At 50.1% G+C, this 16,553-nt stretch overlaps 1 protein-coding gene across 1 annotated transcript in view; it reads left to right on the top strand.

The window, feature by feature from the left end:
* Positions 1-1,640: 1,640 nt before the first annotated feature.
* FOXK1 (forkhead box K1) overlaps positions 1,641-16,553 on the top strand; it is a 59,309-nt gene continuing 44,396 nt past the window's right edge. Inside the window, exon 1 of the mRNA XM_069485826.1 lies at positions 1,641-2,173. Within this exon, the coding sequence (XP_069341927.1) occupies positions 1,641-2,173 (533 nt within the window). The remainder of the gene's footprint in view (positions 2,174-16,553) is intronic.

Raw genomic sequence — 16,553 nt, 5'->3', positions numbered from 1 at the left:
CAGCAGGTGTCAGAACTTCCTTCCTTTTTAAGGCTGAATAATGCTCCATTGTGCGTGTGTACCGCGAGTGTGGATGCGCACCCTTCGCTATTGTGAATAGTGCTGCTATGAACATGGTGGGTGCAAATGTCTCTTTCAGACCCTGCTTCCAATTCTTTTGGGTGTACCCCTGTCACTGTTTTCTGCTAGGCCACCCCATTTTTCATTCCCACCAACAGGGTGTGTGTAGATCTCCGTATGCGATAGCATTTCCTGAATCCTTCGCTGGGTCTGGTGGCTTCCAAACTGGCCTCCCACAGTCACTCCGGCTCCTTTCAGGGTCCGCACGCAGCCAGAGTGACTGGATTTCAGACAAGCATGCGGGTGGCTTTCCATTGCTCTTGGAATCAGACCCGATCCTCCCGATCCACCTCGGCCCCTCCCTCCTCTTTGGCCTAACCTGGTTCAGGTGACGTGGCCGCTCGGCTCCACCCACAGTGGCCGTCTGTCTGTCCACCCCGCAAGGCCCGGGCTTCATTCTCCAGCCCCTGCGATCCCTCCTGGAACGCTGCCCTCACACTCCCAGGCCCCGCCCGGATCCGCGCAAGCACCCATTGGACCTCGGGGAGGAGACCCCTGGACCCCTGGACGTCTCTTAACAGCTTCTCCTAAAAGTGTGTCCCGTTTACCTTCCGTCTGCATCCATGTATTCAAGCATGTGAGATTGGATCAATACCTATTTCCGCCCCAGACTGGAGAGGGGGTCAGCAGGGAAGCTTCCCACCCCAGGCAGGCCAAATCTCCCTTCCGCACTCGCCTGTGCCACAATCCCTCACGGGACTTACCACAGTTGTGATTTCACATTTAATAGAATGTCTTTATTCGTGCCTGTATCTCCCACTCGACTGCCAGCTCGGCCAGTGCGGGAACTATGTCTACTTTCCCACCCTCAGTGGTGATTAAATGAGGGAAATGCGGAAACTTCACCGTTTTAGGGGGACCTGAATTAGCAATGCATGACCGGGATACTGAAGTCCTAAAGGGATCCGAATGATACCCAAATGTGTCACTCCGTGTTTTCAGCTAAGATCTCTCTCCCGGGCATCTGCAGCCCCGGGGCCTCGCGTGGGTCCAGCGTACTTGCTGAGCGGACGACGGCTCCAAAAAGGAATAGAGGGGCCCAGGGGTCCATCGCGAGCACCCCTGGGCAAACTTGGTCTTCAGTTAGTGTGAAAAACCCTTAATTTGGGTGCTTCTGGGTTGGTGGATGGAGCGCCTCGAGCCCCAGAGACTGATGAGGTCATTTGTCCCTCTCTCCAGTGTCCCAGGACCAAAACTCTCTTGTTAGACGTTTCTGGGGTGCCCCTGACCCCTCGCCAGGACGGAGGGGAGGGCAGTCTGCAGCTGCGGGCGAGGTGCCAGCCACAGGGGCGCCCGGGTCCCGCAGCCCTCGGGCCCTGCAGCCCCCAGGCCCCCCAGCCCCCAGCGCGAGCTTCGCTCCAGCCCCGGCTCGCGCGCAGCGGGCGGGGCGCGAGGGGGCCGGGCAGGCTCCGCTCCGCGCCGGCGCGATCCGGCCCGGGTTTCCGCGCCCACCCCGCGTCCCGGCCTCCCCGCCCCCTGCGCCGCCGCCGCCGCCTGAGGCCTCCCGGAGCTGCGCGAACATGGCCGAAGTCGGCGAGGACAGCGGCGCCCGCGCCCTGCTGGCGCTGCGCTCGGCGCCCTGCAGCCCCGTGCTGTGCGCCGCGGCCGCCGCCGCCGCCTTCCCCGCCGCCGCGCCCGCGCCGGCCCCCGCGCCCCCGCCCGGGCCGCCCGCGCAGCCCCCGCCCGGGCCGCCGCCGCCGCCGCCGCCGCCGCTACCGCCCGGCGCGATCGCTGGCTCCGGCGCGGGCGCGGCGCCGGCCCTGGTGGCCGCGGCGGCCGCCTCGGTGCGGCAGAGCCCGGCGCCCGCGCTGGCGCGCCTGGAGGGCCGTGAGTTCGAGTTCCTGATGCGGCAGCCCAGCGTCACCATCGGCCGCAACTCGTCGCAGGGCTCGGTGGACTTGAGCATGGGCCTGTCGAGCTTCATCTCGCGGCGCCACCTGCAGCTCAGCTTCCAGGAGCCTCACTTCTACCTGCGCTGCCTCGGCAAGAACGGTGTCTTCGTGGACGGGGCCTTCCAGCGGCGCGGCGCGCCCGCCCTGCAGCTGCCCAAGCAGTGAGTACCGCCTGCGCCCGCCCGCCCGGCCTGCTCCCTGGCCACCACGACCGCGACCCCTGCCGGCCTGGACCTCGGCGTCCCCCCCCATCCCACCCGGCCTGCCCGGGAGCCACGGCGACCGCGACCCATGCCGGCCTGCCCCCCGGGGCCGCCGGGACCCCTGCTGGCCTGCCCCCGGGCCACAGCGACCGCGACCCCTGCCGGCCTGGACCCAGTGTCCGCCCGACCCCGCCTGGCTGGGCCTCGGGGCCACCCTCGACCCCAGTCCCTACCTCCTGAGCCCTCAGGATCACCCTCAACCCAGCCCGCTCTAGACCCCCGGAGTCACCCCTGAACCCCGGCCGGCCTGGGCAGCAGAGTCACCTGGTCCCTATCCCCGCCGGGATGGACCCCAGTGGTCACCCCAAACCCCGCCTGTCCTGGGCGTGGGGATCAGCCCCAACCCAGCCTGGCCTGGACTCCTGGTGTCACCCCCAACTCGGCCTGATCTGGGCCCCTGGAGTTACCCTCCGCCCCGGCCACTCTCACTGGGCTGGGCCTCAGAGCCACCCTGGTCCCCATCCCCGCCGGCCTGTCCCGGGGCCCTGTGCCGTCGGGTCTGGCCTCTGGGCGGCATCTGGCGGCGGGAGGGTGTCGCTCGGGAAATGTGGAGTTCCCGGGGGCATCGGCACCCGCAGAAGGCCCGAGGCTTGGGGTCGGAACCCCCGGCAGTAGGGCCGGTCTGAAGGGTCAGAGGCTCGCGGGGAGGGGCCCGGACGGGAAGCGCCGTGTTTCAGTGTACCTCGCAAACACCGCAGGGAACGTGGGGCACCTTTGTGAGCTGCTCACATGGGGCAGTGGGACCCGGAGCTGGACCGGGCGCTTCAGAGCACAGACTCCCTAGGCCGGAGGGGGCTGGATGGCCACCCCGCTCCAGTGTCCCCTCCTTTCCGGTTCCACACTCCTTTCCCCACCCCAGCTCTGCCCCCAGAGATCCGGGATCTCAAGATCTGTTGATCAGGAGAAAGCCTAGTTAATTACTCATTTCCTCAGTAGGCACTTTCTTTTTCTATTTAGTAATTGCTTCTAACGCCTCGCTAGTGTTTATATTTCTTCACTGTGGTTCATGTTCAAGAGCTGTCTTGGACTGTCTAATTACTCTCTTTTATAAGTGCCTTGCATCCAGGGAATTTTTTGCTGGGGTAATTCCCAGAGCTCAAAGTTCATTTCTGTAAACTTCTTCCCTTTCTAGGGTCTTGGCATGTATGGTTATAAATTTATGGAATAATTTTTAAATGCAACATCAACAATGAATCACTGCCACTTAGCCAGTGAGAGGAAAGGGAAACTTTCATTTTCCAGCGTGAAAGGTGTGCATTTATTTCAGTGAAATCAGAACTCTGCAAATGACAGAGTTACCCTGTGCCTCAGTTACTTCTCTGTTCTGTCTTTTCCATAACCCACACTCTCCATTCTGGGTCATCAAGTGCATTTCCTGGCCAGTGTCTCTAGTGAGAAAATGACAGGTAGACAGCCCCACCCCACCCCCCAACCTTCCCCACTTAGAGGCTTGTTCTGCCAGTGCACTTCTATATGATTCAGGTTCTATAAGTGCTTCGATTAAACAATTTTGTTTTCGGGGTTTTCTGTCCCAGCTGTTGAACAGGTACACTCCTGACTAGGGCTCAGCTTAGTGAATCTTGAAGGAGGCTTTCACACTCTCTAACTCAAGGGGAAAAAAATTTCAACCCATGGAGTTCTCGGATCGTCTACGGAATAGGCCAGTTCCAAGTGTATTATATATGAGATGTTATTGGTATACATGGTGCCCTGCACATTTATACTACAAGGAGCCCACATTCTTAGTGTGTGCATTATGGACCATTGTGGGAGCTGGCAGGCTGAACGTTTGCCCGCTGTAGATGCTCCACGGTGCCCGTCTGCCTTTATTTGACTCTACCTGTGCTTCTGAGCAAGACCCATGTAGGCAGTGATGTAAAATTTACAAGAACAGAACAAATGTGCAGAAGGAAAGACATCAAGTGGGGTGCCCATGTCTACACTCCCAGAGAGATGCTGTTTGCTTCTGAAAGCTGTTGACGCCTGTCAAAAATGTTCAGCAGTTCGAGTGGTTTCACATTGTGTTTTATTGTAGAAAACTTAAACCTAAGTAGTCACATATAGAGAATGGGCTGTTGTGAGCTTTTTTAGAGTTAGGTCAAGGTTCTGAGGCCTATCACATTGAAAGTAATCAAGAAATTTTAATGAATTAAGAGCAAGGAAATTAGCTGCATAAATTCTTGTCACCCAGAAATGGGAGATTCGTTATCGAATGTCATTAAAAGAATGTCAGTAATTATTGTGTCTATTTTCTGTCAGGCTTCGGTACCCAGTGTTGCCATTAATATGTGAAGTTTTGAATTTCTCCACCGTAAAGTTCAAGTTCTCGTGTTGGAGTTCTGTCGACCCGAATATGCCTGGCTTCAGTGGAGATTTTGCACTGCGTTGGCTCCCGCACTGTTTCCCAAAGCCTTCTTCACCACCCCTTGGGACAGGTGACAGCCACATTGCTGACATTTGCACGCACCACGCACTGCCCTGTACAGCTCCCACTCAGAATTTACCACCAGAATTTATCCCCATTTGTTCCTAGAAGTATATCTCTCCAAATCTTCAATATTTTTAATTATCAGTAGGAACAAAATGACTTGTGGCCCAGCGTAGGGCCAATCTTGCTGTGCGGCAGTCTCTCCCGCAGGGGTGGGGAATTGCTCGGAGTCGTCAGGCCGAGGGGAGAGCGTGGTTCTGATCCACGTTTGCCTTGTCTTGGCTTGGCGGGACTGTGCGGGCCACATCTGCACCCTTTCGTCTAGCCATGAGCTCACTGCATCTGGGGCCGAGAATTTGTTATCTTTAACCAGAGACGGAGCGCAGGAACTGCCTGGCAGTAGGTACACAACAGCTGGCTTATGTCTGTTGGATGAACAGACTAATGACTCAATGAATTTGCAGCTTCCATAGGAGTAAAACAATGTCATTGATTCTGACTGGTTTCCTAAAATGGACAGTCAGCACGGTGTGGGGAAATTCGGACAGCCGCCTTTGGTTTACAGGTGGGTGTGAGGGGTATGTGTGTGTGCATGTAAACTATCCAATTCAAAATTCAAAACATGTGTTTTACATGTGAACCTAAAGAAAAGACCCATACGTACCCCTCATTTGCTCTTCCCTCTTTTTCTGCAGCCTTTTGTCCCTCGATACCTTTATAGTAAACGTGGATTACTTGAATAATGACAATGAAAACACGACTTCTGTTTGTGGTAGCTTTCAGTGGTAAGGTTTATATGGATGCCTTTTATTTCCCTTATGCTTTATTTGTGTTTTCTAAATTTTCTACAATGAGCCTGGTTACTTTTTTGTTTTAATACTTTTTATTATGGAAAATTTTAGACATAAACAGAGTAATGAACTTCCACATACCTGTCACCTGGTGTCCGGTGTCCGCAGTTGTCAACTCAAGGCCAGGCTTGTTTTACCTTCATCCCCCAATCCTCCCTTCTTCCCCCTAGTTATTTGCAAGCAAATCCCAGGTGTCATCTCAGTCTGTCTGTAAATATTTCAATATATCTCTAAAAGATGAGAATTCTTTTTTAAAAACATGGTGGGCACAGTGGCTCACGCCCGTAATCCTAAGCACTCTGGGAGGCCAAGGCAGGAGGATCTCTTCAACTCAGGAGTTTAAGACCAGCCTGAGCCCTAAGCAAGAGCGAGAACTGGTTTCTACTAAAAATAGAAAAAACTAGCCAGGAGTGGTGGCGCACGCCTGTAGTCCCAGCTACTCGGGAGGCTGAGTGAGGCAGGAGGATCAGCTGAGGCCAGGAGTTTGAGGTTGCAGTGAGCTAGGCTGATGCCACGGCACTCTAGCCTGGGCAACAGAGTGAGCGTCTGTCTCAAAATAAAAAAAGAAAGAAAGAAACTTAACCACGATGTCATTATCACACCTAAGTGATGAATGATAACTTCACCAAATACTTAATCAGTGCTCAGTTTCCCTTCCTGTCTTCGCGATTTCTTTTCTTACAGTGTGTTTATTTGCGTCAGGATCGAGTTAGGTCCAGACATGGGGACTGGTCGATGTGTCTCTTCATCTCTTTTTATCTCCAGGCTCCATCTCGCCCTCTTTTTTCTCAGGGGTCATTTGTCCTGTGTAGTTTCCTGGACCTGCTTTTACAGACTGGATTCCAGCGGCGTCCGTTAGATACCTGCTCTGCCCTGTCATTCCTGTAAATTGGTTGTTAGACCCAGGAATTGTAACAGACTCAGGTTTGATTTATTTATTTATTTATTTATTTTTTTTTTTTTTTTTGCCAAAACTGCCTCATAGGTGGTGTTCAGCATGCATCTGTCAGGAAGCAAAGATGCCTGGGTGTCTCTCTTTTTGTAACAGTAGCAGCTTTTGATGGTCATTGCCTGGGTCCCCTAATGTGTTTATCGCCTGTACTTTGTAGTTCATTTTGGCTGCAGTGCCAGGCACTTGGCTGTGCTGACGTGCTCCGCCCGCTGGGAGACACGTTGTGAATGACAGATGTTACGGATCACAGCTTCTGCATGTGTGCCATGAGTAAAAGTCATCAGTTGTAACCACCAAAGCATGTTACTACAGAAATGTTTTAGGCCCTCTGGAAACATACAGAACGTAGTTTCTCATTGCTGTCTCCAACAGATCACTTGAAGAATATCAAATTTATTATTAATAAATTGATATTTATTGATAATATATATTTATTATCATACAAGTTACCAGGTTGACATTATTTTGAAATTAATTGGGAAATGGGCCATATTTAGTGAAGACAGCAAGTACGTGTTGGAATGCCCCATTACCCAGCATCTGGGGGACAGTCACAGCGTTCCTTCCCTCCTGGGGGCCTCACCTCTGTCACTCCCCTTGCCCAGGCCCAAGAGAGCTGCTGGGTCCTTAAGTGACCCGGTGCCGGGGTCATGGTTGGTTGGTGCAGGAGTGGGCACATGTGCTGAGCTGGGTTTTGCACTTGGGACAGGAGAGGGTGTCAGATCTGTCTCTTTCTGGTGGCCGAAGCTGGAAGGTGTGAATGCTCAGCTTGTGCTGGTTCTCTTCACAGAGAGAGACCAGCCTGCAGGCAAGCGGGAGGAAGAGCTGTCGTCAGGGAGGGGTTGACCTGTTGGTGACAAGAACCAAGACAGTCCTGAGGCCTGACTCTGAGACCTGGACGGGGTGGCCCGGGGACTGGAGAGGGCAGATCCAGGTGCAGGATCTTCTGGGTGACCATTTGGGCAGTTGGATCAGCGAGATGTGGGGAGAATGATACCCGCTGTGGGGTAAGGCTGGGGTTGGCGGGGGTAGCTGCCAGGTGGAAGGAGGTGAAGGTTTAGTTTCAGTTCTGTTGTGGCTTGATAGTATGGTCAAAATACAAAATTGCAGCATCTTCTCTAAATAAAGCCTTTATTCTGGTTTCTTGCTAGTTGGCAGTTACTGTGTATCACATGTATTTGTTCCAAGTGAGACCGTCATCTTGTTAAAAAGTTACTTTAAAAGGGTTTGTGGGAGTGTAGCAGATTGGGAGCTAGTACATTGAGTCTGTGTTAAAAATATGAGCCACTTTCTAGTATCTAGTTTGCAAAGTTTTGGGGCTTATCACCCATACAAGAAAATGCATATAGAATTTTAAAAATCAATCTATGAGAAAGCTGTTATTTATCATGTAGTACTATGAATTGAATTTACAATAGCTATATGAAAGCCTTCGTCATATTGATGGAGGAATAGGGTTGATAAGTGCAAAAAGTGTTATCGTGTAGAGTCTCAATGCTGTTCATATTTAATACTTTTGAAACAGACACAGCCATGTTTAAAATTGTGTGCTGAAATGAGACTAAAGCATTTGATTTGGAGATACAGTAATTTGCTATTTGCTGTTTTTGCATCTTGTGAATGTCAGAGGATAAACTCGCTAAATTAATGACAACTCAAATTGCAGCAATGCCTCATTTCCATAATTACCCTACATTTAAAGCATTTCATATTAAAATGAGAGGATTATATAAAATGCTTTTACTTTGATTTCCTGGAAATAGGCCCTTGTATTGTGACTTGTTAGGAGATCTTGTAGTTAATTTTCATTGCCACTATTACTTTTCATGAGTTTCTAGTTTCTTGGTAAAATGTTGCTGGATAATTAAAAAGAATGACAAACGGAATGTGTGTGAACACAGTCGGTGAATTTGTAAAGGGAAGCCAAGACGACGTGATGTGTGGGTCTCTCGGAGTCTGGGGAAGCAGGTCCCGAACCCGCCTCGCTTGCCCGTTTCTGAACTGCTGACCGTACGCGTTTTCCTTGGACACCGCGGGATGAGCCCAGGGGTGTTTTGCTTCACTCAGACACAACTGTGCCATCTTTAAATCATGAACTGCGTGCAGATGTGTGGCTTTTCCCTCCTAAGCATAATTGCCAGTAGTAGGTAGTCACCACTGATCCATAGACATACAGAGTGCGGATGAGTGTTTTATACATGATTTGATTACGAAGAATCTTGTGTGCTCCCAGTCATCTGTGACTTGTTTAACCTTGCTGAAAAAGGTGTGAAACGGCTTCCATTAATTTCCATTTAATTTCAGCGGGCTCTCATTCTTCCCTATGCTGCACAGCTGCCCTGCCCAGAAACCTCGATGGCTCCCTAGTACCCTGGAGTGTGGGGCTCTGTCCCTTAGCCTGCCACCCTAAGTGTCAAAGGACACAATTATCTTTGGGGCAGAATTGCCTCTGGACGTTCTTTGCCTATAACAGCAGTTCTCAGATTTGGGGGGCTCAAGACCCTTTTATACCCTTACACATTGCCGGGGACCCCAAAGGGCTTTGGTTTATATGGGATATATCTGTTGACATTGACCATATTAGAAATTAAAATGTACATATTAATTCATCTACTTAGAAATAGCAAGAATAAGTTTATTTCAAAAATAACTATTGTTAAAAAAAACTTATTAATATATTTCCCAAAACAACCACAAAAAAATTTAAATAGGAGTTTTTTTGTTTTGTAAAACTCTGTAGGGTCTGGCTTAGTGGAAGACAGCTGGAGTCTCATAGCTGCTACATACAGTCTGTTGTGTTATGTTGTTTAGGCTGAAGTATGCGAAGAAAATCCAGCCTCCCACAGATACGCGGTTGGAAAAGGGAGCAATTTTTCGTAGCCTTTTTATAAAAGGATGTTCTTTGTGGATGTTCTCTGATGCCTCACCAAAACCGGACAAGTGGTAGTTTCTTAAAGGGTAACTGCAGTGTGAAATATGAAACTAAGTGGATGGATGTTTTGTGTTCTGTTACATTAAAATCCATTGCTCTGTCTCGCATTTTGAATGAATCTTTTACCCGCATGCATGATTTTGCAACATTGGCCATTGGGAAAATTTTGATGGAGTTAGGCAGATCGTCTAGTGTCGATACATCTTATTATCCAAAACAAAGCCTGTTTTATCCTCGGGTTCAGTTGGTAGTTAAACTTGATCCCCTTGAGCCCAATAAATCATGTTTTTTAAAAATAGAAATCTTTTATGGGAACAAGCTTTTTGATGTCACTTAATTTTTCAATCTATTTTAAAAGTTGAGTGACACAGCATATTTTTTAAATGAACCTCTTTTAGAGCAAATGTAGGTTCACAGCAAAAGCATATTTTTATAGTTATAAAAAGTTATGTGATTTAGTCATTGGCCTTATTAGCATATTGAGGCATAATTTAGCTAAATTTAGTATTTCTTAGGTGCGTCACTTCTTGATTCTTTCTAGGCCACTGTCCATCTTCTCGGTCCCCGAAGCTGCCTCCAGTGGCCACCCCCCTGACCCCCGCCCCCATCCCGCTCCTTCAGCCACAGGTGTGGGCCCCCAGAGGACAGCAGAGTCACCGGGAGGCAGCACAGGGCGACGGTGTCCTGGGTGAGTCCTCAGCAATGTCAGCGACAGAAGGTGTTTTTATAGGAACGTTCGTTGCGTGCACGGGCTTTTATAAGCACGCGTTGGAAAAACTGTGCCACTCTTGATAAACGTAAAAACTGCTTTTCTCCCTCCCCAGTCTGGTAGGAAGCCCTGGAGGAGATTTGTCTCTTCCCCTCTTCTCAGTATTCCACAGAGGACAGAACTGGTCTCTCTGTCTGTTCTGAAAAAGCTTTGCTTTTCTGTGGTTTGTATCACAGCGACAAAGCGTCCTTACTGTTTTTCCAGTGGACAGGGGTAGTGGTGAGGGGGTCCCCATCGCCTTCTCTCGCACAGACACATTCTGGGGCTTGCGGTTTTTGTTGTAGTTGTTGGCAGCATATAGGATTCAAAAACTAATTTCTTAGCGTAAGTTGGGATTTTGTGGCAGTTTTCTCTGTCAGGTGGCCCGTGCGGGTCTCACTTGGTGGCTGACCCACGGGGGTCAGTCGAGTCAGAGCCGCAGTCAGAGGCCAACTGACACTGGAAACACGGGCATTGGGGTGACCCGGGCTCAGACGAATGCTCAGACTGTGGGGGGATTAGTTGTCTATAGAAAACCGTCCCAGAAATACACCCTCCTGTCATGTGACTTGGGTACAGTTTGCTGATGAAACGGAGGAACCTCTTACATGTTACCAAGAAGCTGTGGCTGGAATGTGGTCAGTGAAAAAATGACTTGGGAACTTAGTAACTCTTCGGAGCTGGCTTTGAAAGAATGTTAAAACGAAAGCTGATGCAGAAACAAAGCCAGTCCTAGGTACGAGGCTGTGGAGGGAGGAAAGTGGAGAGTCAAGTCTGGACTCCCCACTTCTGCCCCTGGGACGGAGCGTCGGGCTGCCTGGCCGGTATATCCCTGTGGCTGGGAACAGTGACTCATCACAGCCTGACGGAAACATCTTTCCCTTAAGAATACGCAGCTCCCGTTGGTTGGATTCCTTATTAACTGAGCTGCGTTTGTAGCCCCAGTCTGGCTCCTAATGTGCAAGAAGATTCTAGTAAATATTCAGCTTCTTTGACAATTATGTTTTTCTTTGTCAATTGTGGTGTAAAGAGACTTTCTGGGCCTGCCTACCTTGGATTGGCTAACCAGGGATGCCAAGGAGAGTCTAGAACTTTCTGCAGTGATAAAAAATATTCTCTATCTGCACTGTCTTCCGTGGCAGCCACTGGTCGTGTGTGGCTCTGGAGCATCTGAAATGTGGCTAACGTAGCTGAAGGACTGGATGTTTAATTCACTTTTAGTTTTTAAGTTAAAATAAAATGACCACATGTGTCTCTGCTTATTGGTTTCCTTAAAGAGGTTACAGATCTGCAGCTTCCTGGGGCTAACAGGTGTGGCCACTATCTCAGTTTACCCCATTTATGTCGGAGGCACAGGTGTGACTTTCTGCAGTGTGCTCCCAGGTGAAAAAGGTCAGGGAGGTCCAGTCTGGGCCGCGCGATTCGGGCAGACCCAGCAAAGTTGTCTGCGGAACCTGCCAGCCAGACCCTTGTTAAAGGCTCTATGTGAAATGTTTTGCTGCTGACCAGGCTGATAACCCCTGACCACCGATGGTAAGTTAGAGTGGAAGGCTTCTGTTTCCCCTTTATTACCCTACTTCTTGAAGCCAGAGGAAAAAAGTAAATCGTATGAGAGGTGATCCCTGCAGTAATAAAAAGGAGAAACAAGTGTGCTTGTTTAGGAGGGAAAAAAACTCTTGGTGGCCCTCTCTGGCCTGGATTGACTCTGCACGTTGGCTGTTGATGGTTTACACGTGAGTCCAGCTCCTTATATTTTGCTCATCGCCTTGCAGACTTTAACATTCCTTTATAAACGTGTGTATGTGGCGTGTGTCTACTGTCTACACATCACACAGTTGTACCAGGTGGCCCTGGTTTAATCAGCCCTCATTGTGCCTGTGCTTTGAGCTCATGGGACCTGCCCTGGTGGGTCATTATACATTGGTGTGAGCGTTGGGTAGCACCACGAGGGCACGGGCTGGTTCTTTTGTGAGGCATTATGTTCCCAGCACCCTGCCCAGTGCCAGGGAATACTTGCAGACATAATCTTCCGTAACCTGTGGGTTCTTCTAATAGGTACGTTCCCAGATCTTTCTCATGGAAAGTCCAAGATAGGTGTTTGTGATTGGTGGGCAGAAAACACCTCTTACAAGGGGTGATTCAGGGACTCAGGCAGGCACTGTCGGGGGACTGCAGCAGGCTGGGTGCAGCTACACAGGCTGCAGAGGCATCTGCCTCTGGAGGGAGAGAGGGAGGGTTGCTGGGGACCAGGGGAGGCCAGGCCAGGCCAAGCCAGAAGCAGCGGATTTCACTTTCACTCACACCACTCTGTCCCTGGCCACTCCAAGGGAGGGCAGCGGGCCCAAGAGGGAGACGGCAGTTGTTTGCTGAACACCCAGCCAGTCTCTGCCGCATTTCAGATGAAGGTAGCCAGCTGCAGCCTGTGGGCCAAAACCTGCCGGGTGTTTGTAAATAAAGTTTTATTGGAGCACACCATGCACCTTTGTTCACATGCTGTCTGTGGCTGCTGCAGAGACACACGGAGACACGTGGTCCACAGAGCCTGCAGGGTATTTCCGTCTGGTCCTTGGCGGGAGCAGCGTGTGCGCCCCTGCCCTGGGTCCCAGTCTCTGTCGTCTTCTGTGTCCGAGCATTTATTGAGATTCATCCAAACCTTTGTGTTACTGGGATTTCTTCACATAGAGCCCCTGTGTTTCTTGTCATGTTTAATCCGAGGTATCTTATGTATTTGTTTTGGGAATATGAGTGGGATCTTGTTTCTTAATATTTTCAAACGGTTAGTGTTTACATGTAGGAAAGGGAGGGGGAGTGTGTGTATTTTCTTTGGCATAAGTTTTATAACACTAATTTTTTTTTTAATTTTATATTTAAAAAAATTTCAAGCTTCCAAAAAGGTTGTAAGACTAGTATACTAGCTGCTGTGTGTCCTCTGCCCAGATTCGTTCACTTTTAGACTTTGCCGTGTTTGCTTCAACGTTTTCTCTCTCTGTTATTTGAGAGTGAGCTATATGGTGCATGCACCTTTTCTTAATACTGCAAGATGTATTTCCGAAGAAGAGGATGTTTCACATAACCACAGCCTCTTATTAAATTCGGGACCTTTAGCTGATCCCGTGCTGTTCTCCAGTACGCAGTCGTACGCCACCGTTGTGCCACCGTTGTCGGTCGTCCCCATCAACAGCCTTCGTGGCATTTTGCCCCCAGGGGGTCCTGCCCAGGATCGAGCTTTGTGTTCACTTGTCTTGTCTTTTGCCACTTTTTCGTCTGGAACAGTTCCTGAGGCTTTTTTGGTCTTCATTGACCCTGACATCATTAAAGAAAACAGGCCAGTTATTTTATGGGTTCTCTCTCAATTTAGATTTGTCTGATTTGACAAAATCCTGGTTAGAATGAGGTTAAGCATCTCTTGCTGAAGTGTCAGGAGGGGGTCGTGTGTCCTTCTCAGGCTCCTGCAGGGACCTGGGGTCCTCACCCTCAGGGTTAGTTTTGGTCACTTGGTTTAGGTGTTGTGTGACTTTTCTACTAAATAAATAGTTACCTTTTTTCTTTTGTAATTAATAAGTTATTTTTGAGATTCAAGGCCAGTATAAAATACTACTTTTGTATCTAGTCACAGTTACTGTTTCCAGCAACAGTTTTTCAGTTCACGTGCTTGCATTTCCTAGGTCGTGGTCCTCATCTGCAAATAATGATCATTTCATCTCTTTCTTCCACATTTTACATCTCGTTGTTTTGTTTTGTTTTGTTTTGTTGAATTGGCTAGCACCTCCAAATAACATGAGTAAATTCCATGATGATGAGCTCCTTTCTTGTTTCTAGCTTGAAAAGGAATGTTTATGGAGAATTTGAGAGTAAATACAGCTTTCACTGCCTAAAAGCCACTTCCTTAAGGAGGCTCCCCCCCCACCCCGTCCCCGGCTGAGGTTGGATCCCATTGGCGGTGTACTGGTAGCCCTGACACCCCATCAGCACCCCATCTGATCCTGTGATTGTTGTTGTCATTGTTTGTACTTGTATTTATCTGGTAACCCTGAGTGTGGGAGCAGCACCAAGTTGTTCTTGTTTACTGCTGTAATCCCATTGCATGCCCAAGTGCTTAGCACATCATTGGCACTTCGTAAATGATTGTTGGCAAAGCAAGTGAACAAATAGGAGAGATCTGAGTGCAAAACTAACCTGGTGTGAGGAAGTAATCAGAGGTTACATTGTCTTAACTTTTTGAAGACCTAGCCTGGTCACTTTAGCTGGGTGCCCTTGGGACTTAATCACTGAGCTCCTGTTTCTTCATCCATAAAATGGGTACGCTTCCTCCTTCTTAGATGATGATGAGAATGACAGGAGATGTGTTAGAAGTACTTACCTCAGTGCCTAGCACAGAGACAGTGCCTAGCGAATAAACGCCCCTGCATTTATGCACCTGTTGTCGTGAGTGAGAGGGACGGCGTTCATTCCGTGACGTGTCTGGATGTCCGAAGTCAGATCTGTTCAGTGTAAAGGGAAATGTTGCCATGCTTTGAGCTGATGACGGTGGGGTAGACTGGCCCTCGGGTCTGGTGAGTGCTCTGTCCCCAGCCTGTGCCAGCAGCTGGTCACCTGGCGAGGGTGTCCTAGGTAGCGTTGTGCACTGGCTGGAGAACAGGCTGGATATCTCCAGGGTCCCTCTGGGCTCTGAAGTTTGTATGATGAGAGAAAAATCATAGGGTTTGTTTTCCAATGTCTTTCTGTGAGCTGCCTGTCTAGAGATTGGGAGCTCAAAGTACAGGGCCTCTGAAAAGACAAACTCAGGTTTCACCTTGAGTTCGTTTGAATAACCTTTGGAGGGTGCAGGACTGGCGGAAACTGAGGGGGATGCCGAGAGGTATAAGGCGGGTGCTTTGATCCCGGGCCAAAGTGTAGCCAGCTCCAGCCTTGACGTGTCCTGACCGCAAACTGGGATGGGGGGGTGGTTCGAGAAGGAGGGTTATGAATTGGAGATGGAAACACAGAATTGATGAAATGATTTATATGTATTTTAAGGCATTTAAAAGACACAGCAAAGTACAAAGTAGAATTTATAACAAGAACTCGAGTACCCTCCAAGGATTGGCACTTGTTCACATTTTATTATAATTTTTTCAAACCCTATTTAAAATAAGAGAAACATAGCCTTGCAGGTGGCGCCGAAGTCTCCCGTGTTCTCCTGTCCCGCCCTGTCTCTGCCTTCTCCACAGCAGCCCCCTGGGGAGGGGGTGTTCCGCTCTAGTCCTTTCCCCTGCTGCGCACACTCACATGGGTGTCTGAGAATAATTCATTGTTTAGCTCTGTGTGGCTTTTCAAATCTACGTAACTGGGGTCACACAGTCTTGTCCATGATCGTATTTGTGCTTTCTACTTCTCGGAAAACATCACTTTGCAGGTGATGATGCCAGACGGGGCCCTGGATGTGGCTTTGCAGCCTCACTCTCCACCTTTCTCCTCCCCTCTTACCGCTTACTAGAGGGGCTTCCTTCCCATTCCTCCAGTGGCCACGCCGACTCCCACCGTGCTCCCCTCGGTGTCAGGTCCAGTGGTGCCTCCCCCGTCCCTCGTCCCTGCCCCCAGGGCTGCACGGACAGCTCACCCCTCCCAAAGATGCACCTGCATCTCTCGCTGGAGCTGGGCTAAGACAGGCGTGCCGCTCTCTTTTAGGATGTTCTGGGAGGGCCCTTCTGAGGCAGTGATGTTTCAGCTGAGGTCTGAGTTACACGCAGAAGCTCAGGGGAGGGGAGTCCAGGAGAGACCTCCAGCAGTGGAGCCTCAGGCGTGGTGGCTCTGGGGCCAGGGGAAGGAAGCGGGGACCAGAGGGAGCTGGAGATGGGCGGGTCAGGGTCCCCACACATGGAGGGGACAGATGTGAGGCCATGCCCAGGCACAGGGACTGGGCATTTAGGATGTTAAGCAGGTAGGGCTTGGTGACAGGCTGGTTCTGAGGGCACAGTCGGGGGGTAGGAGACTCAGCAAGGTCAGTGGCCCTGCAGGGCTGCTCTCTAGCACAGGGCGGGGTCCCGGCATCCTCACCCTTCATGGACTCCTCTGGCATGGCCTGACCTTGCCACACAAGAGGGAAGGAAAGTTACATAAAATTGAGGGTACCCAGGAGACTTGGGTGGATTTTATTCATTTTAGAGTTGGGGACAGAACATCATTAAGAATTGTTTTTACCATATATGGCAAAACTAAAAGCTTGAATGTTGAAACCACATTCCCCGGTAAAAGCCCAGGCGGCAGCAGGCCCGGAGCTCCCTGCAGCTCAGAAATGCCACTCAGACGCTGGAGTCCCTGCAGCACTGGGTGCATTTCTAGCCTCATCTTCCAGAACATTGTGACTGGAATCAGCCTGCTGAGAGCT

This window comes from Eulemur rufifrons, chromosome 14 (genome assembly GCF_041146395.1).
Source record: "Eulemur rufifrons isolate Redbay chromosome 14, OSU_ERuf_1, whole genome shotgun sequence".
Classification (NCBI taxonomy): Eukaryota; Metazoa; Chordata; class Mammalia; order Primates; family Lemuridae; genus Eulemur; species Eulemur rufifrons.
This window is presented reverse-complemented; position numbering and strand designations above follow the sequence as displayed.